This window comes from Equus quagga, chromosome 11 (assembly GCF_021613505.1).
Source record: "Equus quagga isolate Etosha38 chromosome 11, UCLA_HA_Equagga_1.0, whole genome shotgun sequence".
Classification (NCBI taxonomy): domain Eukaryota; kingdom Metazoa; phylum Chordata; class Mammalia; order Perissodactyla; family Equidae; genus Equus; species Equus quagga.
Window position 1 is genome coordinate 109,549,347 of NC_060277.1, and position 25,692 is coordinate 109,575,038.

At 50.0% G+C, this 25,692-nt stretch overlaps 1 protein-coding gene across 2 annotated transcripts; it reads right to left on the reverse strand.

Annotated features, from left to right (window-relative positions):
- Positions 1 to 1,899: 1,899 nt before the first annotated feature.
- FADS6 (fatty acid desaturase 6) lies at positions 1,900 to 24,469 on the reverse strand. Of its 2 annotated transcripts, XM_046676009.1 has the most exons (7): positions 24,210 to 24,468; positions 23,426 to 23,592; positions 6,897 to 7,077; positions 6,083 to 6,270; positions 4,804 to 4,983; positions 4,036 to 4,188; positions 1,900 to 2,610 (listed from the first exon to the last, which is right to left on the reverse strand). In XM_046676009.1, exons 1-6 carry the CDS (start codon positions 24,370 to 24,372, stop codon positions 4,039 to 4,041), a joined length of 1,029 nt encoding a protein of 342 aa, XP_046531965.1. In that variant the 5' UTR covers positions 24,373 to 24,468; the 3' UTR covers positions 1,900 to 2,610; positions 4,036 to 4,038. The 2 variants fall into 2 exon arrangements, with proteins under 2 accessions (XP_046531965.1, XP_046531966.1); XM_046676010.1 differs by having other exon boundaries at positions 1,900 to 4,188; positions 4,804 to 4,956; positions 24,210 to 24,469.
- Between the last annotated feature and the right edge of the window lie 1,223 nt (positions 24,470 to 25,692).

A 25,692-nucleotide genomic window follows, 5' to 3' on the forward strand; every position in this document is an offset into this window, starting at 1 on the left:
GAGCTGGGTTCGTCCCAGCCAATCATGAGTCGGCCTCCAGCGAGCCTCCCCGCCTATTGGGTAATAACCACGGAGTCCGGAAGTCTGGAAAAAAGGGACTCCAGCCGGGACCGTGGTCCCCTTGTCACCAACCCCGGACGTTATACACGTGTGAACTCGGCAAGATGCCGTCCAGGTCGGGCCAGGGAGAATCTTAAACCTTGGAGAGCTTTTCCCGCCTCACCCCCTCCCTTTTACATAGATGAGGAAACGGGAGAAGCGTCTCGTTCTCGATACTAAGGACAGAGCCAGATCTCCGACCCCTGTCCAACAGGGCTGGAATAGGCTAAGGCGAGTGAGGAACTGGCCTCGGGTGCAGAATTTAAGGGGGCACCAGAAACCTTAGTAATCACGGTAAATAATATTGTAATGCAAAGTTTTAAAAGATCAAAATTAATGCGAAAAATCCATGATGAACGAAAGATATTTTTAAATGACAGGATCTGTGGTCATGTCAGACCTAAGAGCCTAATGCCAGCTTCAGCTTCCTTTTCCTCCAAGGGCCCTCTTGTCAAACAAACACTTCCTTGAACAAGGCTTCCCTAACCCATCCTCTCCCAAGCTAGATTAGGGCCCCCCTGTCCACCCCCCCCCATTCTACCCCATCATTACTTATTACACTGCCTTATTTTTTATCTGTTTTTATTAAAGTATAATAAACAGAAAAGTACACAAATCATAAGTGTACTGTTTGATGCATTATCACAAGATGTAACCATGACCCAGATCACGAAACAAAAAATGGCCAACACTCCAGGAACCCCTTGTGCCCCCTCTAGTCACTTCCCCTCCCTTCTTCTGTCCTGATTTCTAGTAAGTCATTGTGCTTTGTGCCTGTCCCACTAGACCAAGAGTAGGCGAATTATGGCTTGCAGGCCAAATCCTGCCCACCACCTGTTTTTGTACAACCTGCAAGCTCATGGTTTTTACATTCTTAAATGGTTTTTTAAAAATGGTAAATAATATTTTGTGACTTGATAATCCCATACAATTAAAACAAGTTTTGTTAGAACACAGCCGTGCTCATATCTTTGTATATTGTCTCTGGCTGTTTTCACCCTTTGATGGCACACTTGAGTAGTTGTGACAGAAAACATATGGTCCACAAAGCCCAAAATATTTACTCTCTGGCCCTTTACAGAAAAAGTTTGCCAACTCCTGCACTAGACAGTAAGCTCCAGGAGGCTAGGGCCCAGTCTCATTCCCAGAGCTTCACACAGTGCCCAGAGCATGACGGATGTTCATAAAGAGCTTGTGTTAATGGTCAAATCATTTATTATCCTTTCACATAGGAGGAAGAGAAGGAGATTCAGGATCAGACACCCTAGAAAGCCCTATAGGGCTCCTCATCCAGAGGCATTACGTCTGGTGGTTAAGACCAGGGAATTCCGGAGTCAGACACAGTGGATTTGAATCCTTCTTCTGCCACTTGCTAGCTATATGACATTGAGAAATTTAATCTCTCCAAAGCTTATCTTCACCATACATAATGTGAGGAAAAAATAGTACAAACTTGTTGTAGAAATTTAAAATCAGATGGCGTAGGTAAAAGTATGAACCATAAGTTCTGAATAAACAGCTATCATCATCATCAAAATTGTCACCTCTCATAGGCCTCTGTAAATCAGACCTTAGGTTTATGCCGAGCCCTAGAAGGACTTCATTCACTTCTGTCACCTCCCTCACCTCTCAAGGCCCATGCACTCCCAGCCCACATACTCAGAGTAACAGAAAATCCAGCCTCAAAGCAATCAAGTGACTTGTTCCCGTGTGTTTGTGGTACCTCCAAGTCTGGTACCAGGGCCTCCAGCTGCTGCTCATTCCCCACTCAGGCCCAAATCAATAACAATGAGTCATTGGTTATCTATTAGGATGGTTTTAATCATTATCCAGGACTGTGCAATGGGGCCTTTTCTGACATTGCATTTTTCATATGGAGAATCAGCAGTTTGATTAATCACACTCCCAGACCTTAAGGCCATTTTTGAGCTGCTAATGCATTTCGAAAGAGCAGCAATAACATATAGCAAAGCAGTAGGCTGGGGAGGCTGCCAAGCCTGCCTGGTTCCAAGAGGGCTGTCTGGATCCAAAACTCTGCTCTCTCAGTCAGCCTCCCAGCAGGAAACAGATGGCACACTCAGAAGGGCTGATTGCAGAGAATTTAATGAAGGAACTTTGTATAGAGATATGAGCAGGATTAAGGGAATAGTGAAGCACCCCTGGGCTAGCAACAGCTGGAAGCCACTACCACCCCAAGCCCTGAAGGAGCAAAAGGAGGGAGCTGTTTGGGAACTAGTGAGAGCTGTAGCTGTAGGAGAGGACGCCTGACAGGAGCTGTGGTCTTCAGTAGAGGAAGGCGGGGTGGAGAAGAGTGGGGAATGGATCTCAAGGGGCAAATGACAGCTACCCAGCAGAGCCACCTAAGACCACACCAGAGATGGGTTCTCCAACAGGACCGGGCTTAAAGAAAGGTGTCACCTGCCATCTGACCCCTCCGGCCATCCCATTTGTTGGCATTTAGGCTCCCCATCATCAGGGTCAGCATGCCCTTCACCTTGCCCAAGGACTTCACTGAAAAACAAGGCAATTATGCGCTCAGAACATGACTTGCGTGTTCTCAACCAGAGATGATTTTGCCTCCCAGGGGACACTTGGCATTATCTGCAGACATTTTTGATTGTCACAACTTGGGCTCCTGGCACCTAGTGGGTAGAAGCTGGGATGCTGCTAAACATGCTACAATGCCCAGGACAGACCCCGACAATTATCCAGCCTAAATGTCATAGTGCCAAGGTGCAAAACCCTGTTTGAAACTAACTGCTCTGGCCTCCTTTGTCCCTCCCTCAGCCTCCAGCTGGGCCCTTCCCTGCACCCTCTCATCCAGCCCCCAAGCAGGGCAACTGCCAGCGTTCTCTCAAGTCTGCCCACTTTAGGCTGACTCAGTGGTGTCCCCCAGCACCTTGACCTCTTCCTCTGGCTGACATGAGTAGTTCCCTTATATTCCTACCTTACTCCCAGGCTACAGACCATCCTTTCTCAGCCTAGTCCCCAGACCATCATTTCCCAGCCCAGCCCAGCCCTTGACTTCCAGCTCTTGTATCTGCACCCGCCGTCCTTCCTCTCCTCTTTAAGACCATCTGTCCTCCAGACCCGTTCCCATAAACCCCTCCCATCTCAGCTACCCTCCCAGTAATTTTTCTCTCTCTCAATTGATACTGCTTCCATGTCTACCCCTTCTAGACATCATGGAACAAAGTAGATTTTCTAGAGCTAGCCAAGGCCATGCTCAAAGCTATTTACACCCTTTCTCCCCTTAGTTCCCCTGGAGTGCTCTCCCCACGAGACACACACACTCTGATCTCTCTGATGCTGTGACTCTTGGGAGCTGCCGAGCCAGTGTCTGGCACAGGCTTCTCCGGCTGAAAAACTAGGGAGTTCTGCCAAAAGTAACCTCTCACCATGGTCCCTGGGGAGAGGGCTCCTTAGGGGCCAGAGCCTCAAAGGGCACAGGAAGAAGCAATGGCCAACCAAGTGTGGGGCTCTCCTGGCGCCAGGGAGGCCCTCAGCAAGGGGCTGACCCTTCTCTCTCGGCACCTCCTCCTAGCCTGCCCCCTGCACAGGGCCTCTCTGCACCCCTGTCACCCTTGTCCCTTAGCCCTATCAAGGCTCAGACAGAGCGGGGGAAGGAATCCAGCTGTTTAGTCCTGAGATGAAGTTGTCCAAGGTCCAGACTGACCAGAATGCCTCGCCACCTTTATTCCTTTCCTCCAGATATCCCTTGAAACCCAGAAAAGCAAGCAGGACAGGTGAGCCCAGCCCCCCGGCATGAGCTCCCTGCCATACTGCCCGCCCAGCACCTCCATGGTCCACCACCAGCAACTGAGCCACACCCACTGTGGAAGGGCCCGAGCCCTCCCGGCCTCAGAGATGGCCAGCAGAAGCGGGAGAGCCAGGGTTGGGCCTAGGAGGGGGAGCAGGGTGATTGTGCCGGCCCACCCTTCATTGCAGCCCCACCAGCTCAGTGATGGGAGGGGCCTGCACCATGAGCTCCTCGTAGCGACTGAGAAACAGCCAGAAGCGAGCCAGGTAGGAGTCCTCGTTGTAGGGCAGCTGCTTCTCATGGAGGAACTGGGACACCACCGGCTTCACCTGCCAGAAGATGGGTGGGAGGAGGAGCTGCTGAGCCAGGACTGCGGCAGGCCCACCCCCGTGGGCCCTTCCTCTTCGCAGCCCCAGCTCCTGTCTGCCTTGTTCCATGACGCTCTGAGGAGGGGAGGGGCTTGGAGAATTCCTGCCTCCCCACTCCCAGCAGGCAAGGGAAAGGGGGGCCGTCTCGCCACCATCCTTCCCCAGGGCTCCCGACTGTGTGACAGTCCTCCTTGGCACACGGGGGCACAAGTCATGGCACCCTTTACCGAGCACCTCCTGCGTGCCCAACATTTCCCATCCATCTCTTCATTTTCATCCTCAGAGCCTGCCAGCGTAAGCCCTGCTCACTCCCATTTTACAGATGAGAAAGCTGAAGCTCAGAGACATTCAGTTAACTTGTGCACAGCTAGGACAACTTGATGCACAGCTAGGAAGAAACCCAGGTGTCTCTGATCAGAAACACTCCCCCCACCCCACCACCTGCTGCTTGTACACTGTGCTGCCCTCCCTGGGTACCTCTGACCAGGCCAGTTGGTCAGAGAACCCTGAAGGTCACTCCCCCTCTGCCCTCACATAGTTCCTGCATCCCAGCTGCTCCAGCCCGACCTCATCTACCTTCAGGCACATGTTGTCGGAGAGCTGGGGGAAGAGGTGGTGCTCCACGTGGCAGCTGATGATGGAGTGGCCGAACGCCCAGTCCAGCACGGGCAGCCGGGGCAGGTTAAGCACGCCCAGGCTCATCATGTGAATCCTTCGGGGCTTCTTGTCCTGGGAGAACATGGGCAGCCCGATGTGCTGTAACAGACACAGGAGTCACACCCTGGGGCTGGGCCGGGGGACCTTGCCCCTCCTCACCCTGCCCCAGGCATCCTCACCTAGCACTTGGGGACCCAGTGGGTTCTTCTGCCCTTCTCACCCGACTCTGGGGCGACCTGGTAGAGGCATGAGGAGGCTGGGGTTCTCCCGCCTGTGTCCTGAGTTCAGTCTCGCCCATCTCTGGGCCTCTCTCTCCATCTGTACAATAAGGGGCTTGCCTGGGCACCCCTCACATCCCTGGGTACTCTAAAGTCTGTGACTGCTCACTGCTTGCTCTCATGTCACCATGCCCTTGCTTCATCCTGAAGCGACCCTTCTCTGCTCTCTTTTCACCAATCAAAATCCTGCTCATCATTCAAGATCAAGTTCGCGCATCCTCATGTATTTTTTCATTCAACAGGTGTATAGGAATGCCTCCTCTGCCAGGCACTGGCCTAGGTCGAAGGGATGCCGGAGTGAACGAGAGCTTCTGTTCTAGCAGGACGTGCAGCTGGGACACGATTATGGGACTAAGTCATTGAGGGCTTTTGTGGGGAGCACTGGGATGGTGACAGACAGCATGCTCTAATCCGGGTCTCCACTGGTCAGGGGAGCACGGAGAGGTCCATCCCTGCAGAAACAGCCCTGGAACTGGGGGCCGAGCCCCTGGCCTCCCATGAAGGCCTCCCATCCCCAGCCCCTCCATGCGCCACCTCACGGCATATGCCGGGCCCCCTGTGATGGCCCTTGCCTCACTTTACTTGGGCTTATCACAGTGAGCACCTTGAGGGAAAGAGCTGGGGTCCTAATCACTTGTGTCCCCACAGGGCTTGCTCAAGTGCCCTATGCATATAAGGTTCTTAATAAACCTCTGATCCATGCATGAATGGCAACCAGCACTGAAGAGAAGCAAATTCCTTACCTGAGACCAAAACTCTCTGTGATGGCCCGCAGAGAAGAGCAGAGGCCTGGACGGGAGGTGAGCCTCCCTCCCACACAGGTGTCCTCTCTCTCCCCAGAACCTTGAGTCCAGCCTGTGGTCAGGCACCTGGAGAATGTTCCCCATACCCCGCAGCACCCAGGGTCAGGGAGGCCTCACCTGAAAGATGTTGACATGGAGGTAAGGGTGGGCCAGCAGGGATCTGGTGAGGAGCATGCAGGCCAGGGCCGACCCAGGGCTCTTGAAGCCAGACACGTTCAGGAGCAGCCAGTAGTGAGAATAAAGGCCCAGCAAAATCAGGCCAAACGTCCGCAGAGCCGCCCTGAGCTCCACCTTTCTCAGCCGCTCTGCCAGAAGGAGCAAGAAACGGAGGGAGGGATGCACAAGGCTCAGATCCAACAGAGCTGGCTCCTCGTGGCTCAGTGGTGTAAACAGGGTGACCCAGGTGTGTTCAGTTGACCCACACACAGCCCTGAAAAGTCGGCTCACCCATGTGATGGAGGAGGAAATGGAGTGTTAAGCAACTTGACCAAGGTCACTCTGATAGTGAGTGGTGGCTTGGGGCTTGAACTGAGGGCCCTCTAGCCCCTGCTGCTTCCACTGTATATTGCTCCCATAATATTAAAAATTATAACACGCAACACAGTACGAGGCATTTACAAAGTGTTTTTACATCGGTGACCTCATAATGCTTTCACGCCACCCTTGAGGAGCAGGTAAGAACCTGAGACTCAGAGAGGTTAAGTTCTACTTACTTTACTTACTGCCTGAGGTCACCAGCCAGTAAGTGGCAAAGCCAAACTTGGCCGCAGGTCCAAGGCTCTCTCCACCCTGCCTGCCTGTCCCAGAAACTTTCTGTCCAGATTTCACTCAAGTCTCCTAGCTTCCTCCACAAGCAGCCTCCACGGAGCCAGGAGGGGAAGGAAGGAAGAGGGGACCAGATCTTTGCAGGGCCCAGCCCTGGCATACTCACCAACAGCCACCAGTGGGGTTATGATGGGGATCAAGAAAGGAGCAAGGAACATGTAGACGTAGCGGTTGAGGAAAGGCAGCCTCCATGTGCTGGAGTCCCCCAGGCCCAGCACGTTGGTGTAGCCGTGGTGCATCTTGACGTGTCCGTACCTGCCGTACTCTGCAGTGAAGGCCGTGCATACCTGGAGGAAGGAAGCAGAAAGGGCACCGGGGCCATCAGGCAGAGCTGAGCAAAGCAGGACCTTTGGGAGCCTCAAGAACACTCCACCCTCCCCAGATGCTGCATTTCCAGGGCCTTCCTGCCTCACACTCCCAGCTAAGCAGCCTTGATCATCAACTCCCAGGTATCCAGGACCACAAAGCAGCAGCCACTCAAAACAACTGCATCCACTTGGCATGGCTATGAAAAGCATTTGCAGGTGGAGGCGACACCCCACGATTGCCACGCTGCCGCTGACAACCCAGGCAGGCCTGCAAGCCCAAGAAGGCTGTCAGAGAAGTGGACACGCGGCAGGGGAAGCTCCTGGCATCCTACTGCAATTATTTTGTGCATGATTATCTTGAAAACATCTGTACCTTCATAACACTACTTTGCATTCTGAGCCCACAGCCGCAAGAGGAGAGGTGCGGGAGAGGTCTGGGGGCAAAGGGAAGCCATCTCCTGAACTGTCCATGAGGGTGGCACCCAGGGTGAGGGTGCCTTGGTGGCGGCCGAGTTAATTCTCCCTAGGGGTGTCTTCTCTGGCATGCGCCTTCCGTGGGATTCTCTGAAGCTGCTCAGAGCAACAGCAACTCTCTGACTCCAAGAAGAACAGACATTCTGAATGCAAAAGAAACACTAAGGTTTTTCTTATGCACATTATGCAAATGAACATGCAGCTATCAGCCTCTTCCCATATTTTATCCAGGCCAGAAGATTTTGCTAATTTTACTGAAGATGCTGCCTGCCTGTTTCCAGGAGAACGTGAAGGGTTTCCCAATGTCAATCACTGAGCTGAGCAAAGACAAGAGAACACCCTTCGTTGAGTGCTCAGTGTTCTGCAATTTACAGACAGGATCTGTCCATCTTCCAAGCGCAGGGTGTCAGTAGTGATATTATTCGTTATTATTCACAGGTGACAGAAGCAGAAGCTGAGATAGAGAGAGGTCACATGACCACCCCAGGTCACTCAGCTAAGTAGATGGCAGAAGTGGGATTTGAACCCAGATTCCAAGCAAGATAAGCCGTCAGACCGCTGAGATGAGCCACTTACTGCAACGGGGCATGAACCCAGGCACTGGGTTCGGGCAGCTGAAGTAAAAGCAGAAGAAGAAAGGTAAGGAACAACATTGTCTTCACACCGTGTCTGCAGAGACGTTCCCCCTTGGAACGAAACGAAGCCAAAATGTAGCCAGAGGCTCTATCTAAAGGACACTGAGGAGGACACTTAGTGACGTCATAACTGCAGTTTTACAACAGACACAGGAAGATAAGTCAAACCAGTACTGCACGGCCCCTCGGAAGGCAGAGGGCAGGAAGATAAATGCTAATTCAAGGACAGCATTGCTGTGGAGTCCACGAAAACAGGACGAGGCGCTTTGCTCTTGGACGCTGTAACACGCAGAGGGTCAGGTTTTGCTCTCTGTTTTTGTAACATCACAGAGGAACAGAACCTGGGGGAGGCTGCAGAGGGTGGGCAGTTAATGTGTCAACTAAAGTGATGTCTCTTCCAGGCCTGCTGGTCTCCAGAGGCTCTGCCTGCTCAAGAGGATGCACCACTGGGGCCACGTGGTTGGTTCAAGTTGAGACAGAAACTTTCGGCAGCGGGTACAAGGGGGCACAGCTGGGGTCTGTTGGGACATCCTCAGGGGCTCGCCTGCCTCTGCCCAAGCCCTGCAAGGGTGTGTTTTGAACCTCACGGTGCTGCCCCATGGAACTGGAAGAAGCAACTGTTTTTAACTGCTCCTTCCATGCACTTCTGCTCCAAGGGCCCATCTTATCTGCCTTGCTTCTTTCATCAAGTGTCAGCTGAATGCAGCAGTCTGCTTAGTGACAAAGTTCATTTTCCTTCTGGCACAAGCTCCACATCACCTTGAAGACCAGCAGCTAACGACACTTGGAGGAGCGATGCCAGGAGACCGAGCCAGAGTGAGCATGGTAAGAACTTGACCCTCAGGGCCCTAGTGGGGTTTTCAGTCAGGTTCTCAGCCAAGTGCCAGATGCGAGGCTGCAGGGAGACAAGCTACCCTGCAGTACGTAACGCGTGATTTGTGACTCAGCACACACTTGCAGAGTCTGTGTATGATTTGCCTTTTTATGTGAATAAGAACAGATTTGACCCTATTTTTTTTTAAAGATTTTATTTTTTTCCATTTTCTCCCCAAAGCCCCCCAGTACATAGTTGTATATTCTTCATTGTGGGTCCTTCTAGTTGTGGCATGTGGGATGCTGCCTCAGCGTGGTTTGATGAGCAGTGCCATGTCCATGCCCAGGATTCGAACCAACGAAACACTGGGCCGCCTGCAGCGGAGCGCGTGAACTTAACCACTCGGCCATGGGGCCAGCCCCAGATTTGACCCTATTTCTATAACACTGGAATTCTCACTGCCATCCAGATGTTCTTTCCAGAGAGGGAGAGAAAGGGGTGGATTTGGGCTAGAAGGGGACGACAGCACAGACTGCAGCATTTCTCAATGTGCATGCGCACTCATCAATCAAAGGGCAGTGGAGAATGGCCACAAGGCTGTGGAGGTAGTTGGAGGACGGACTGTCCTGCTGTAAAAGATTATGTAAAGGTCTCACCCAAAAGGATCCCACATCCAGACCCAGAGAAAGTTCCAGAAGCTCAAGGTTGGTGCTGCCTCTTGATATCGCCATACTCTGTACCCCTCAGGAAGACTTAAGAGCCCCAATCTCTTAGCAGCACTCAGGCTCTGCAAGTGGCCAGCATGTGCAAGGGGAGGATGTCAGTATAATTCCTCAACATCTCTCATTGGGGGCCCCAAATCTCTCATTTGTTCCTTTATTCTTTCATTTAATTCTTTGCTCACTTAAGCATCCTCAGACCTCTGCCAGTGGCCAATGGTAGTTGTCTAAGTTGGTAGTTTTTAAAAATAATTTATTTTTTGAATAGGTAATGAGAAAATTAATAAAGGAAACCTCAACTAAAATAATCACCACGAAGGCCTGTAGAGGGAGCTCTCCCATCCTACCACTCACCAATTACCCCAAAGAGCAAGAGCCCGGTCCCTGCATCTCCAACAGGAAGGTATTGCTGCTTTATGACTCCAGAGGGAGGAAGGAAGATTTTCTTCTTGCCCAGCAACAAGCCCAGCCAATGGAAAATGCTGCAGCTCAGCCAATGAGAAACTGTTATCACCCTGAACTCTTACTTTCTTCCAATAACCTTTCATTTTTCCTTTGCTAATGACTTCTTTGCCCCCCACCTCCTTTCTATAAAAGCCTCATATTTTGTGTAACTCCTTGCAGCATCTCTCTGCTTGCTGGATGAGATGCTTTCCAATTCATAAATCATTTCATAAAGCCAATTAGATCTTCAGACTCAGCTGAATTTTGTTTTTTAACAGATTGGTGGCAGCAGTGTGACCAAAGCAAACTTCCGACAGGATTCAGGGACAACGAGAAACAGCTGTGGCCCCCATGAACCCTTTTGAGTTCACCGTCTTTCTCACTGTTTCTGAGGGCTGTTGGTGAGTTCCTTTCAGCTGAGCTCCACTCTTTTTTGTGTTCGAGCTCTCAATCTAATTGGCTTTCCTTAACAGGGCAGGTCAGCTTGAGCTGGTAGAGAATTCTTTCTAGAGCCCAATTAAGCTGGTGGAGGATTCTGCCCAGAGTCAACTGGGCTGGCCGATGGTTCTGCCTAGATCCAAGACCACAATTCCACAGATGGAAAACCCCAGCCCTTAGCTCGGTCCCTGGATTCCACATCGGGCCTTCTGACCGTTTAGCTGCAGTTCTCCACTTTGTTTGAAATCAGTCCTCAGTCCCCAGTCCTTGGGGTTTGCTGGTCCAATCCTTTCTCCAGTCCAAGGTTCCATGGGAACTGGTGGTGGTGAACACAGGACCTTCTTGTGGCCAGGATGCAGTAATATCTCTTGGTTACTACGAATACAGTAAGGTGGACATGTTTATCTTGTTTTGTGTAGATAAAGGCTATGGCCAAGTGGGTATCTCAGAAGGCAAAAAGAAACCCCAGCCCTTTGGGGTTTTTTTTATTTTTTTTTTAAAGATTTTATTTTTTCCTTTTTCTCCCCAAAGCCCCCCAGTACATAGTTGTATATTCTTCATTGTGGGTCCTTCTAGTTGTGGCATGTGGGACGCTGCCTCAGCGTGGCTCGATGAGCAGTGCCATGTCCACGCCCAGGATTCGAACCAACGAAACACTGGGCCGCTTGCAGCAGAGCGCGCGAACTTAACCACTCGGCCACGGGGCCAGCCCCCCCAGCCCTTTGGTTTTGACCCTAGATTCCCAGACTCCACTTTGGGAACTGTTGGTGGCAGCTGCAGTTCCCCATTTGTTTGGAATCAGTCCACAGTCCCCATTCTTTGTAACCTGCAGGTTCACTGGAGAACCTGCTCCCTAGATTATTAGTGTGGCTCCAGGAAACTCAAAAGCCTAGCTAAAAGACAGAAGACCCCTTATATAGAGTCGAGCATGCCAACTTCCAACATACCTCCTTATTTTATGTTTAACAACTATGAAACTGGCTCAACACAAAGTTGACATAAGGGAGGCCATATTGTAGAAAAGAGACCATATTGTAACTTTGAATGACCTCTGACTAACTAACCCAGCTGGATTTGTACCCTCCAGGAGATCCACCTGCTCTGTAGATCTTATGACCCCCTGCTGGTGCATATACCTCCCAGCTGCAATAAGAGGATAACTTCGTTCTTTTGAGCTCTTAGGGATGTGATGACCCCCAAACAGAGAGTCTATGCTGATAGCCATCATCAGTGAAAACTGAAAGATCTGGTGTGGCAACTCCTGGGTCAACATGCCTAACCTCCCGTATAACCCACCAGCCGATATAACTGCTTCAAGACTCTGTTCCCCTCTTAAGATGGTTCTTTTGGACATTAGTCAGCGATCTTCCCTCTTGCTAGCAAGCTCTAATAAAATGCCCTTTCTCTGCCACCATCTTGCCTCTTGACGACTGACTTCTGTCTCGCAGCAAGCAGATCATGCCCTTTGCGTGGTAACAACTATAGTCCCAGAAGTTGCAGGCGTCTAAAAAGATGGCAGGATTTTACTAAAACCAATCTGGAATTACAGTGGCCACTATGGGGAATATTCCAATTAGACAAAATCGTTCATTTAAAAAAACGCATTTGAGAACAAGGGATCCCAGGTTGAACAAACACAATGGGATACTTATTTTTAAACGGTATGTAGAAGCTTCCAAAAGCCTTCAAGATTCCAAAATACCTTCTCTGAAAGATTCGTTGCAAAAAACTAATGAAAAATTAAAAACAAAAGGTATCTAAAACAACACCTAGGGGCCGGCCCCGTGGCCGAGTGGTTAAGTTTGCGTGCTCCACTGCAGCAGCCCGGGGTTTCGCTGGTTCGGATCCTGGGCGCGGACGTGGCACCACTCATCAGGCCATGTTGAGGCAGCGTCCCATATGCCACAACTAGAAGCACCTGCAACTAAGATATACAACTATGCAGCAGGGGGGATTTGGGGAGATAAAGCAGAAAAAAAAAAAAGAAACACCTAGGCCTTCCCCGTTTCACCCTCCTAAGGGTCCCTTATCAAGGCCCTGGTCCAGAAATCGACGTCTCACTTGTAATCAACTGGGAAACTGGAAAGGAGATTGTCCTTGAAGGCCCTATGCAAATTCTTCAACATCATCTTAAATGAGCTGATGAAACTGAGGGATTTTTTGTTTTGAAAACTGCTATGTTATTCCCTTAAACAGCCAAGGGAAAACTAAAATTGAAATTAATGGGGTTGTTCACTACTGCCAGAAATATTTACTGTTTGTCCCAGCTGAAACCTGACAAGCTATTTGAAAGCTTTTAATAACTTTTTAATATCAAAACTTTGGCCAAACTGGAAGCTGATATTCCGAGCCTGACAGGAATTGCTTTTCTGAGGCCTCCTCCCATAAAGTGTGTCCCCAGAGGGAAAGAAGCAAATTGGAGTAAATGTAATTGAAAGGGCAGGTCAGCGTCTTTATTATTGAGGCCACAATCCAGTGCTTTGGGGAACTGGAAACAACGGTCTTTGTCTTGCAAATATTTGCAGGGCCAAAGGTATGGCTCTAGAGAGTGGTTCAGAGTTCACCTGTCCTTTTCGCCAACCCCAAAATCTCCCTATTTATCTCAAAATGCTTGTAGCTATTATAAAAGATCAGGACATTAGAAATAGAATTGTCCTGCACTTAAAAATGGTAATTACCCTAGACCTCTCATAATAGGCAAATATGCCCCCAAAACACTATCCTGGAGGAGAGAACTTGAATACTTTTCTCTGTGCCTCTGTGATCTTCTCCAGACCTAAGAGTCATTCTTTCAAATGCAAATGGTTCTCACCAGAAGAAAAAAGAAAGAGGAGGAAATATTTAGAAATTGGGCAAATGTAAAATCTTTAGTGTTTACTCCACAAATATTAGTAACTAAAAGGTTTCTGTTTGTCTACGTATGTCTATATATGTGTATCTCATAGATATGTGATATTTTTCCACCTCCAGATGGGACTGCCAAAATTAATTTGTAAAAGAACTCTATTTAATTGCATTGAAGGTCGAGCACTTGTAAGGATTGGCTATTCTAAAACTCAGAAATATAGAAACTAACCCAAATGCTTTTCAAGTTCACGTGATCTAGGATTAATCTTTAACAAATAAAAGCTAATTGAAGTTTGTTGGTTTAATTAAAATAGACCTGTCTTTGGAGTTATCAGCATGAAGTTTAATACTTTTATTCTAACTAAGTTCACCAAGGGTCAAATAAGTTCATGATATGTGTGTCACAAAATTTGTCAGGAGGAAAAATAGCTTGGGATTATAATTGACTTTGTCTAACGTCTCATGAAGTTTTCATGGGTGATACAAACCTAATCGTTAAGAACTATTCAACTAAATAGATATAAGTAGGATAAAATGTTTTTAGGTGAACTTTTTAGCAATAATCACATGTTATGGTATGTGCACTTAAAAATGGTTTCCCAAATCTTTTTGGTAACTTGAAACTTTAAAGTTTTGTAAAATTAAATGATGGAAATTCATTGAATAGATAGATCATTTCCAAAAAGGATAAAACACAGAAACATTAATTACTGAACATAGAATTATCTACTTTTTGCTCTTTATTACAGGGGAACTTGAGATATTTGGGTCTATTAGTAAACATGTTTTGTGCCACGCTGAGAGATTTACTTTGAGAAAAGCATGTTTCTAAAAATTACAAAAGTTATTTATAAAACTTGCCAAGCCACAGAATGTTAATATAAAAGACAGTTCACAATTGCTTACTTCTTAGTTTTCACTAGAAATTAAGGCTTCTAAGGGTTAAGAATTCTAATTAATATATGTAATTAAAGCTACTAGAAATAATAAGGGAAACAGCTCTGTATTCAAGGAAAGTGGGATGTGTTTTTGGTTAAGAAAAGATATGAGGTATGGAGCTGCATTTTTGTTACGGGAAATGAGAAGTAATTTTGCCTAAACTAGAACTTTTGGTTATGAAGGATGAATTAAATAGAAAATCGGGAAGAGAGAAAGAGAATTTTACCTTGTCTAGTCAAGTTGGTTAGAAATTGGATCGTTATTATAAGAGTTTTGGAAATAGGTTTTAATATCAATCGTGTACTTATGTAAAACTAAACCTTAATTTTCCTTCATCTGCTAAAAGAACAGAGTTTTCTTGGACTACTGATTTGCTCCTGATAAGAGACTGTAAAAGGTTTTTTTTTTTTTTTTAACTAAGCTGCCTAGAAAACAAAGATTTTGTGTTTTATCAAAATAATTTCTGTATTTGCCTTTGAAATCTTTTATCATCACTTTGGTTAAATAGATAATTAAGTTTCATGATGATCTGTGATCTTATTTAGGCAAATGTTTTAAAACATATACATACATATTTGACAAGCTTCTGAAAATCAAATTCCAAAAATGAAGTCTTTTGACCACAAACTAACTTTGAGGTTTTCCAGAGGACCCCTGGAACATTCCAAAGGATTTGTTCTCCCTCCTAATAAAAAGGGAGATATTAAACTAATTAGGTTTAGTTGTTATGTTAAATTACATGAGAAGTATTGTCAAACAAGTGTTGATAAACCTTCTTACGTTAAGTTGCCTGGGTGAATGCTTTTAATATGTGTTCTAAAAATTACATCAAAATCCTAAAATTTTGATATGTCCTCGTATAATGTTATTAGTCATAATTCTTGTTATTCTCTTAAAATGTTGTCTGTCATCAAAATTGAGGCTCACACTAAAAGGACTGAACCTTAGAATAGGAAAATGCCCTAGCTCATTTTTATGTAAAGGCAGCAGGAACAGAATCTATAAAGATTTTGGCAAATCTGGATGAAGTCCATCCTGCTTCTGCAAAAAATGAGCCCTCATTGCTAGACTTTTGCCATCCTGGTATCCTTGTAAAATGTCAGTGGTCTGCTCCCGAATCAGAGAAATTAAGATGGGTAAACAATAACTGTAAATTAAACAAACAGTAGGGGCTGTGGGAAACCAAAGACAGCAACTTGGTTCTTCCTGGCTCCTCAGCAAACCCCATTTTTCAGTTTCCATTTTTGCATTCCTTCCCCCACCACAGTGCCTTTAAGATGACTCAATTTATGGATCAACATTGGTGGGGAGACTTCTACAAAAACGGCAAAAACAGTCTACCAGCCACGTCTGACCTGTCAGGTCCATAATCCTGGAAAAACGATTTTTGTCCCCAGAGACCTCAAACCTTCCCGCTCCGGACCCTTTGAATACCTGCATCCAGACTTCATTCAACTGCCACCTATCATGGGTTATCAATATGTTCTTGTAATTGTATGTATGTTTTCTGGATGGATTGAAGCCTTCTCATCACAAGGCGGATACCCTCATGGTGGCAAAGAAACTGCTAGAGAATGTGTTTCCCACTTAGGGTATACCTTCCATAATCTCCAGTGATCGAGGCATCCACTTCACTGGGCAAATTATGTGAGCCTTAACAAAAGGCTTGCAAACTTGTTGGAACGATCACTGTACCTATCAGCCTCAAGCAACAGGCAAGGTTGAGAGAACTAATGGGATCCTCAAACTTGTAATTTCTAAACTTACTGAAACTACTGGGTTCCCTTGCCTTTGGCATTGCCTTTGGTCTTGCTAACTGTTCACAGAGCCCCTTTCAGGAAACATAAACTCACTCCACATGAGACAGTCACCAGCCGACCAATGTCTATTGGTAGACAACCTTATGCCGATTCCTTATTGTCTCATGCTAGTAGGACCAGCTACTGGAAGTCTTTAATGTCTTGTGCTCAAGCCTATCATCAACACGTTAAAGAAGCTTTCCCAGATCCCAGTTCAAAGGATCCTGTTAGTCACAGTCTGGACTCTGGTGACTAGGTTCTGGAGACATCACCAGAAGAAGACAGCCTTGGGCCCCACGGGAAGGGAACTTAGCAAGTACTGCTGACCACTCACACTGCTGCAGAACTAGAAGGCATTGAGCCTTGGATACATATCTTACAGCTAAAGAAGTCTCCACCTGACATCTGGTCCCGTACAGATGCTGGAGACCTCCGAACCAAATTGACAAGGAAGAGAAGTAGCTGACACTGATGTAGACTGCTTTCACCCAAGACGACGGATCAAAACTTCATACTTTAACTAAACATGAAACCTTTTCTTCTTTTCCTTTCCTTCACTCTGGCGTTGACCTGGAAAGATAACGCCATCATCCATATCTCCCAGGCCATTGTTAGGAGGGTAACGTTTCAGATTGCTGGAACTGTCATCAAAGATTTCAATCTATCCATAATTCTCGAGCTCAGATTTCCCCCCACTCCCTAGATCTCACTAGCAGCACCTATCTTTGCAAGGCATTTAGAATGACTTTTTATTTCAGGCTAGGAGATTCTCTTCCCACATGTGCTAAAAACCTGACTAACCCCCTGGCTTAAATGAGTAAATGCAGCAGTCCCTAAAAATGACGTCCTAACAAGGTGACGCTGGTTCGCCACTTCGAGATGATCTCCAACACTAATGACCTTGACAAAATATAGACTACAGGTGAGAAACACCTGAGAGTTCTCCCTACTACCCATTCTTGTTACTCAAATGCGGCCTTAAGTGGTTTCCCATCCATGCACTTTCCCTCTGACAAGGGACACAACAACCAGGAAAGGTCCTTCCTGCCATCAAGGGACAAAGGCTACTGAATTCAGAAAACCTGACTCTTGATCAGTAATGCTTTCAGAAAAAGATCTTGATCAAAAGGGAAAAATGTGAAAATTAGCAAAGGAAACCTCAACTGAAATTGGAGTCAAGAAGGCCCGGAGAGGGAACACTCATGCCTTACGACTTGTGCTCAGTTACACTCAACAGGAAGAGACAGTAACTCGCACCTCCAACAGGAAGTTGTCTCTACTTTAATACCCCAGCAGGAGGAAGGAAGATTTTCTTCTGGCCCAGCAACAAGCAGACAATGGAAAATGCCACAGCTCAGCCAATGGGAAGCCATCATCACCCTGAACTCTTACTTCCTTCCAATGATCTTTCATTTTTCCTCTGCTAATGACTTCCTTGCCCCACCCTCCTTTCTATCAAAGTCTTCCATTTTGCATAACTCCCTGGAGTATCTCTCTGCTTGCTAGATGAGATGCTGCCTGATTCATGAGTCATTTGATAAAGCCAATTTGATCTTAAAATTTACTCAGTTGAGGGGTCAGCCCAGTGGCACAGCAGTTAAGTTTGTGTGCTCTGCTTTGGCAGCCCAGGGTTCGGGGGTTCGGATCCCAGGCACAGACCTACACACTGCCACCAAGCCATGCTGTCACAGCATCCTACATACAACATGGAGGAAGATTGGCACAGATGTTAGTTAGCTCAGGGCCAATTTTCCTAAAAAAAAAAAAAAAGTTGAATTTTATTTTTTACAAGTAATATGTTGAGATAACTCAGAATTCAAAAATTGCATAGAAACAAGTCTTCTTCCTACTCCATCCCTTGGCTGCCCCATTCTCCTCCTAGGAAGTAAGGGCAGCTCTCAACCTCTTACACATCCTCCAATATTGTCCTTTTATTTTATTTTTTAAACAAACAATACTTTGCAGGATTAAAAAACATCATTATAAAATTAAGATGCAGTCAAAGTTGGGTTTTAAACAGGTCACCTTACTGGATTTGAAGGGGATGGGCAAGACGAGGCAGGTAAAGGGCCAGAGGCTGTTGGTATGGGCAAGCTGAGAGATGCTTAGGACTGGAAGGGCAGGGATGCAGGAGGCAGGATGTGGGGGGAGGATGAGGAGTGGGAGGAGTAAGAAGGATCATGGGCAACAGTCAGGTTTCCAGCTCAGGGCCGGGCACGGTGGGGCCACTCCAGGGATGGGCCCAGGATCCTTGTATTCTCCAGGCCTGCAGGCCTAGACAGGATGAGTAGGAGGAACTGTGGGTGGTCCCAGGGGCAGCATCCCTCGGGCAAGAGGGACTCTGGGCTGGAATCTGCCCAGCTCCCATTCCTCCCTCCAGACTCTCTCACTGATTCCCAGGGGCTGAGCAGCCCCTTCATGGCTGGCTTCAGAGTGGTGGGGGCCTCTAGGACTCCACGGGCCGCAACAATAGGTTTGTCAGATAAAGTATGACACCCAAATAAATTCAAATTTCAGATAAACAGCCAGTCATTTTTTGTAGAAGTACATGCCGAATATTGCCTGCGTTCATTGTTTATCTGAAGTTCCAACTTTACTGGGCGTCCTGTATTTTTATTTGCTCCATCTGGCAGCCCTGCTCAGTGAGAATACAAGGCCCTGAGTGTGAGTCCTCAGGGACCAGGCAGCCTCTCGGGCAGGCTCTGTGGGCAAAGGGTGATGTGTTAGCACCTCTGGATGAGAGAGGAGCCGAAGCCAGAGGAGCCCCGGTGCCTCGTCCTGATGGGAGCGGGCAGGATGCGGGCCGGGCTGAGCCCTTCGAGGAGCTCTCACAAGATTCTCTCCCCTTTGAGGCCCTGTCCTTGGGAACCTCCCAGCTCCTCTGATGGCACATGGGCCTCCCTGCTCCCCTTTCTCCAGGGTCCCCATTAGATTCTAGTGAGCCCAGATTTCTGTGGGTCCCTCATGCACTGTGCTGTTTCCTCTACATATGCTTTTGTCTGTACTTCTGCTCCGTCTGAAACCAACTTCCTGCTTCTGGCCTGGCAGCGTCACCTCTGGACACTCTGCCCAAGAGTTCTCAGCCTCGGCTCCACTGACCTTTGGGGCTGGGTCATGCTCTGTATGAGGACGGTCCTGTAAGATGTTTAGCAGCATCCCTGGCCTCTACTCACTAGACGCCAGTAATACACACACACGCACGCACACACACCCAGTGTGAGAGTCAAAAATATCTGCAGACATTGCCAGTGTCCCTGCCGTGCTCTCCTCTCTGTGCTCTCATAGCCTCCACCCCACCTCGTTGGTGCGCCAGCCACATTCTGCGTGCCTTGAGCCCAGGCTGCACCATGCGCCAGCTGAGCGGCCTTGGGCAAGCGACTTAACCTCCCAGAGCAGTGTTTCCTCATCTGCAAAGTGGGTTGAATAATAGCTTCAACCTCACAGGGAGGTGTGAATGTTAAATGAGATGATTCATGTAAAGTACACAGTCAGCACTCAAGAAGGGTTAACTAGTATAATCAGGACTTTTTATGTTTTCTGAGGAAGATTGGCTCAGGGTGAATCTGGTTACACACACCCACACCTACACACACACACACACACACACACACACACACTATACTAACGTCAATTTCCTGGTTCTGCAAATATGTATCTATTGGAACAAACTAGGTGAAGACTACACCTGACCTCTCTGTCATATTTTTGCAACATCCTGTGAATCTTTAATTATTTCAAAACTGAAAACTTTTTTACAAAAGTATATTTTGTACTGCAGACCTGAGCCCTCTAAATAAATTCTTTTAAATAAAAAATCATATTTTTAAAATAAATTTTTAAAATAAAAAAATCAGACTAACACCCCTCGGGGTTCGGGTGGGGACAAAGAGAAGATCAGAGAGACGGCCCAGAGGATAATGGTCACACTGAACTCGTGGGAAAAGAACATTCGAGAATTGTGAACAGGCTGAGGGTTCTCGGTTCTGTCTCCACCACCACACGGAACTGGAGAGAAGGTGACCACATTGCCCTGTGTGACACTCCCTTCCCTGGGGCAGAGCCAGCCTGTGCTCCCTGAGGACCAGCTGTGACTCCCCGCCCGCCCCCCCCACCCCCCCCCCCGCCCCCCCCCCGTAGCCCAAAGCCGACTCCAGGAGGAGGGTTTAAAGTAGAGACACAATAAAGCGCTTAGCAAGTGGCACAGCCTGTCCCCGCCCACTCGGGGAGCATCTTGATTGTGACATGCAAGAGAGTCCTAAAGTCCTCTGATTTCAGGAGTTAATCCTCCCCAAGCTTCGGTACTTAAATCATGGTGGCCCTGCACCCCACCCTCCTGTGGCCCTTCACTGGCAGTCCCCAAGAATGTAACTGGCAGTCCCGGTGACATAACCCAGGACAGGGAGGGGTGGGTGGCCTCGCAGGGGAAGGCCGGGGCTACAGTGGGCTGGGGAAAGGGCCAGAGATACATCAGTAGGAGGAATGGAACGTTCTCTTGTGGACTGGAGATGGGTCTTCAGAGGGAAGTTCATGCTAGTGTGGGGAGGTGTGTATGATTTTTGATCCTTTAGCCGAGAAACAAGAACAACCTGGAGCATCAGCCGCCCCCTCCATCCTGCCCCCCCAGCCCCCAGATCCAACGGGTCAGAGCGGGGGAGTCCTTGTCCCACCCTCAGCTCAAGCCAGCAGACCCTGAGACAAACCCAGCAACCACCAGGCGCCCCAGGAAAGCCAATGATACTCAGCTGACACCAGAGGCTGCAGACTAGAGGACTAGGTCATTCTGTAGAGACAGTGTCTCCTGAGGGTCAAGGTTTGGGAAGAGCACAGGCACCCAACAAAAGGAAGATCAAAGAGGGAGGACATCAGGACGTGGCAGAAGTGGAGAGGCAGGGATCCAGGGAGGTCCCCGGCCGTCCGCTGAGATCCTGGGCAGCCAGAGCTTGTCCTTTGTGCCATGCCGAGAACAGGTGGGTGCACCAGGGTCACAGCAAACAGCTCCCTCAACACACGCGCACATACACACACCAACACACAACGCTGTCAACCTTTCCCTTAAAAACAAACGAGAAAAACCGCTATCCCTTTCCTTGCAGCTGACGGCAGGTTCCTTCCAGAGAGAAAAAGGGACACTAACACTTGGTGAGCATCCAAGAGTCCGGCCCAGGCCCTAAATTCAGATCGACGCTGCCTCATCTAATCCTCACTCTGGCTTCAGGAGGAACGTAATGTTATTATTCCCATTCATTAGGAGAAGCTAACACTTAGATGCTGAATTAAGTAACTTGCCCAAGGTCAGGCAACCAGTGTGTCCAAAGGCTGTGCCCGAACACTGTCCCCTGCCTGGCTGACAAGACCAAGGACTCCATGCCAGTGGGCTGAGGAGACTGAGCCATCCCCTCCTCCACACTGGGAACTGGACCCTCCCCAGAGGTGGCCAGAGCCACACCTTGTGGGGCGGAAAAGCAGGAGGCCTCCCACACAGCTTAGCCAGTGCCTGAGTGACAAATCAGTGTGACCCGCCCTGGAGCTGACTGCAGCACGCCAGCCGGCATCACAGCACGCCGCCACCACAGCACGCCGCCACCGCCTCCTCCCTGCGCTGTGGTCCTGGTAGAGCTCTCCAGCTGGGGAACCTGGGAAGGCTTCTCCGTGAAGGCGTCCTCGGCTCCCTGCCATCACTCAGCACCCACGATAGGGACTGCGTTCCCCAGGCAGTCTAGGCCAGGGGCTTCTCAAACTTTGCTGGGTATCAGATTCCCCTGGGGAACCTGCTAACTCTAGCAGCCGGGGCCTCTCCTCCAGCAAGCCAGGTCACTCAGCTGCATGCCAAAGCCTGAGAACCGCCGGGCCATCCCTGTGTGTCAAATGCCCTGCAGGCTGGCACTCCCACATCCACCACACCTGCTCCTCCTCTGCTGCCCCAGGCTCCGGGCTCTCAGTTCAGCTCTGAAAAATTGAAACAGCTAATCCTACCCCTGACCACACAGCACTGCCCAGTTGCTCCCCTGCCTGTGCTTACCAACTTGGGGGACACCTGATCCCAGCTCCAGGGTCTGGCCCCTGCCTCAGAGCCTGGCTGGGACCAGTGCCCAGAGGTCCCTGGGAAGGGAAGTGTCTTGAAATGGACTCTGGGGATCAGGAAACTGTTGGTTCCTCTTGTCCTCTGCTCTTTAGAAATGTGTGCAGGTGCAAGAGGAAGGGAAGGGAAAAAAGGAGGAAAAGGAGAATGCTAGGCAAGAAATGTCTCCTCCCATTCAGCTGATATGGTATAATTTTACACAATGTCATACGTGTGTGTGTATAGTTATATAAAGTTTTATAAAAATTACATAACTTTATAAAAAGTTAATAATTGACTTAATTAGTTACCGTAGCCAGGCCCTGGCAGAAAAGGACTGTTTCTGGTACCAGCTCTCGTATTTGTTCATCAGGGACCTGGGTGGCCAGGTGAGGGTCCATCTGGAAGGGAGGGAGGGGGCAGATCCACAGAGGAACTGGAGAAGCCTGAGACAAGTCCAGAAAGAAGGACAACCTGGCCAGAAACCTCTGCCTTCCTGGCCTTGCCCGTGGGCAAGAAGCTGAGGCAGGATAGGGAGGGAGTGGATGGGGGGTCAAAGGTCAGGAGAGAAGGGTCCTTCCTGGAGCAGATCTGGAGGAGCAGGGGGCCTCTCAGGACGGCTCAGCCATCGCCAGGCATGGGGGGGCATGTTCTGGAGCTGGGACCCTGCGATACCAGGCCCCTGCTCCTCCTCCCCTCTGTCTGTGGCTCACATTATAAACCCTAATGGCAAAACCAGGAGGCCCCAAAGGCTGCAGCCAGGACAATCACATACCAGGACCTGCCACCACAGGTGTCCTGGCGGGAGAAGGAAGCTATATCATCACTTGGCCCAGTGCTGCAGAGAGGCGAGAGGACACCCCCAGGGAAAACAGGAGTGCCCAGGCCAAGTGCACTATCCTAAGTAAACACTCGTACATTCCTCACACGGTTCTCTGCCCCCCAGTGCAAGCACCCTCCCAAGGGCTTGGGGACGTGCACACTCACACACACACACACACACTGTGGTGCACGCTGCACACTTGGACCCACAGACCAACTGCTGTAGCTCTCTGCCCATGTGGGCACACACAGCTGTACAAACAGACCTGCATGCTCGCCCAGAACAATGTGGTTGCCCACAGGGTACCACAGCCACCCCCGCCCCCTCCCAGGCTCACCTCCACAAAGAAAAGCGCCCAGATCTTGCTCCAGCGTTTCGACTCGGTGAGGGCACCGTGAATGGCCAGGTGGCTGCCCTTGACAGTGAGCGTGTAGTGGCACACACCCAGGATGGTAACACCCAGGGCAAAGACCAGGACATTCTCAGAGCGCAGGCACAGGAACCCTGCACGGAGGGAGAGTGGAGGTAGGGGTGGGCAGGGTGTTTCTCCAGTTCTTGGAGATCTGGGCCCAGACACCTCAGCCCCCACCCCTGGGAGCCCAGGCTGAAGTGTGCTGGCCCCGCCAGCTGCCACAGGCACCATGAGGCAGGTCTCACTATGGCCCGACAGGGACAGGTTAGCTCTCTCTCCAGTATTTGGGCCAAAACAGAGCCCCAGTGACTCTCCAAGGAGACGCCGAGAGTTTTATTATACAGCCCAGCCAGGGCAGCGACAGGCCTGCCACATGGTGGGGGTATAGATCTAGAGGGGTCCAGGGGAAACTCTCCCCCTCCCTCCTCACTCCATCCTGGTGTCCCCCAAGGAACCTCCCCGCCCCCCAGGTCATCCCGCCCCTGACTCCTCTCAACTTTCCCCTCCACTGCCCTTCATGCCTCCTCCAGTGCCCCATCCTCTGGGGACAGAGGGCAGAGCACCCCAACTAGACTTTCAGGTTTGGGGTATAACCCTCTGTCCGAGGTTCTGGGCACAAGCCGTCTCCCCCAGCCCTCTCCATCACCCTACCCCGCGACACCACCAACCCCAGCCCTGCTCGCTGTCGCCCTGTCCCCGTGCTCCTCACCGGCCGGCAAGGCGAAAAGGCTGAGCGCGAGGATGGCGCAGTCCACGCCGTGGCGCTCCCACCACGAGCTCGCCCTCACCACGTCCCGGACCAGCGCCTCCAGCTCGCCCAGCAGCGCCTCGGCCCCGCCGCTCTCGAGGGGCGCGTCGCGCGCCGGCTCCATGGCCTCCGCGCCGGCCAGGGGCCTGGGAAGACTCGGGGGACTCGGGGAACCCGCAGAGCGTCTGCGGCGCCCGGCGAGGCGCGGGCGGGGGCGGGCCGGGGCGGAGTCACGCGCTCGGCTGGGGACACGCGGTCCCGGGTGTCACGGTTCGTGCGTGCTGGGCATCCGAGCGCCTCCTGCAGCGCGCCCTTGGCGACCCGGCCCGGACTGGGGGCACCCTCCTGGCAGTTGGGACCAGAATCACCCGCAGGAGTTTTGGACAGATGCCCGGGGTGGGGAGGCGACCTCTGAGCGAGAATGGCCCCTGGGTAGAGAGGACAGGGCAGGGGAGCCGCGTGGAGACCAGAGGAGACGCACGACGGCCGTCCCTGACCTCCTGACCCCAAATAACTCCCTCGCGTTCTCCCTGCCCCCGCACCCTGCTCGGGTTTGTTGTAGCATTTTCACTGCATAGCCTGAGTGTTTTTCTTAGCACTTAGCAGGCGCCCACGCACATGACAGGAGGACGTCTGTTCCCTATCTCTGCCGGCAGACTGGTGCCCACAGGGCCTCCCCTTGCCCCTTTTGCTCAAGCTGTATCTTCAGTACCTGGAGCAGTGCTCAGCACGTAAACATTTTTAAATTCTTGGGGCAGACAGTTCAAAGACTCGCCTGACTCAGGCGGATGGGGGAGTGGGGGTCCCCTATGAGTCTGGCTTTGGCCAGTAACCCATGGAGAGTTGGCTCTCCAGCCCAGTGATTTTTGGGGTGAGAAGGGACAGCTACAAAGAAAACACATCCAGAGGCCACCATTCTGGGTGGGATTGCTCTGCAATTCCTCTCACTCAAGGGTGCCCAGGTGTGCACCCAGGGCCCAAACCGGGGCCACAGCAAACAGCCCCCCGAGACTTGGGAGCCACACCTCTCCTGGCCCTACCCATCTGCCCAGACCCAGACCCAGTGCTGCTGGAGGCTGACCTTGGCCCTCCAAGCACAATCCACTGTGCTCGGCAAACTCTCCTCTCGGTTCTTGAGGGTCCTTTCTTCTTTTTCTGTTTTGTTTTACTTTTCCCCTGGTCTCACATTTAAGTCTCTTTAAAAATGAGGTCTGGGGTCTGGTATGGGGTGGGCAGCAGCATTTTCAGCAGCAGAACTTTGGGAAGGAGGAAGACAAGCAGGAGGAACAGGAGAGAGAGAGAGGGAGGTGGAGGAGAGGCAAATTGTGAAGGAGAGTCAAGGACACTGACGGCTGACTCCTTCTGTCTTCCTTGGCGTTTCCTTCATGAATTCTTATGAGTTTGTCCCTCCAATTCTGTATAAAAGGGCAAGATTTCTTTACCC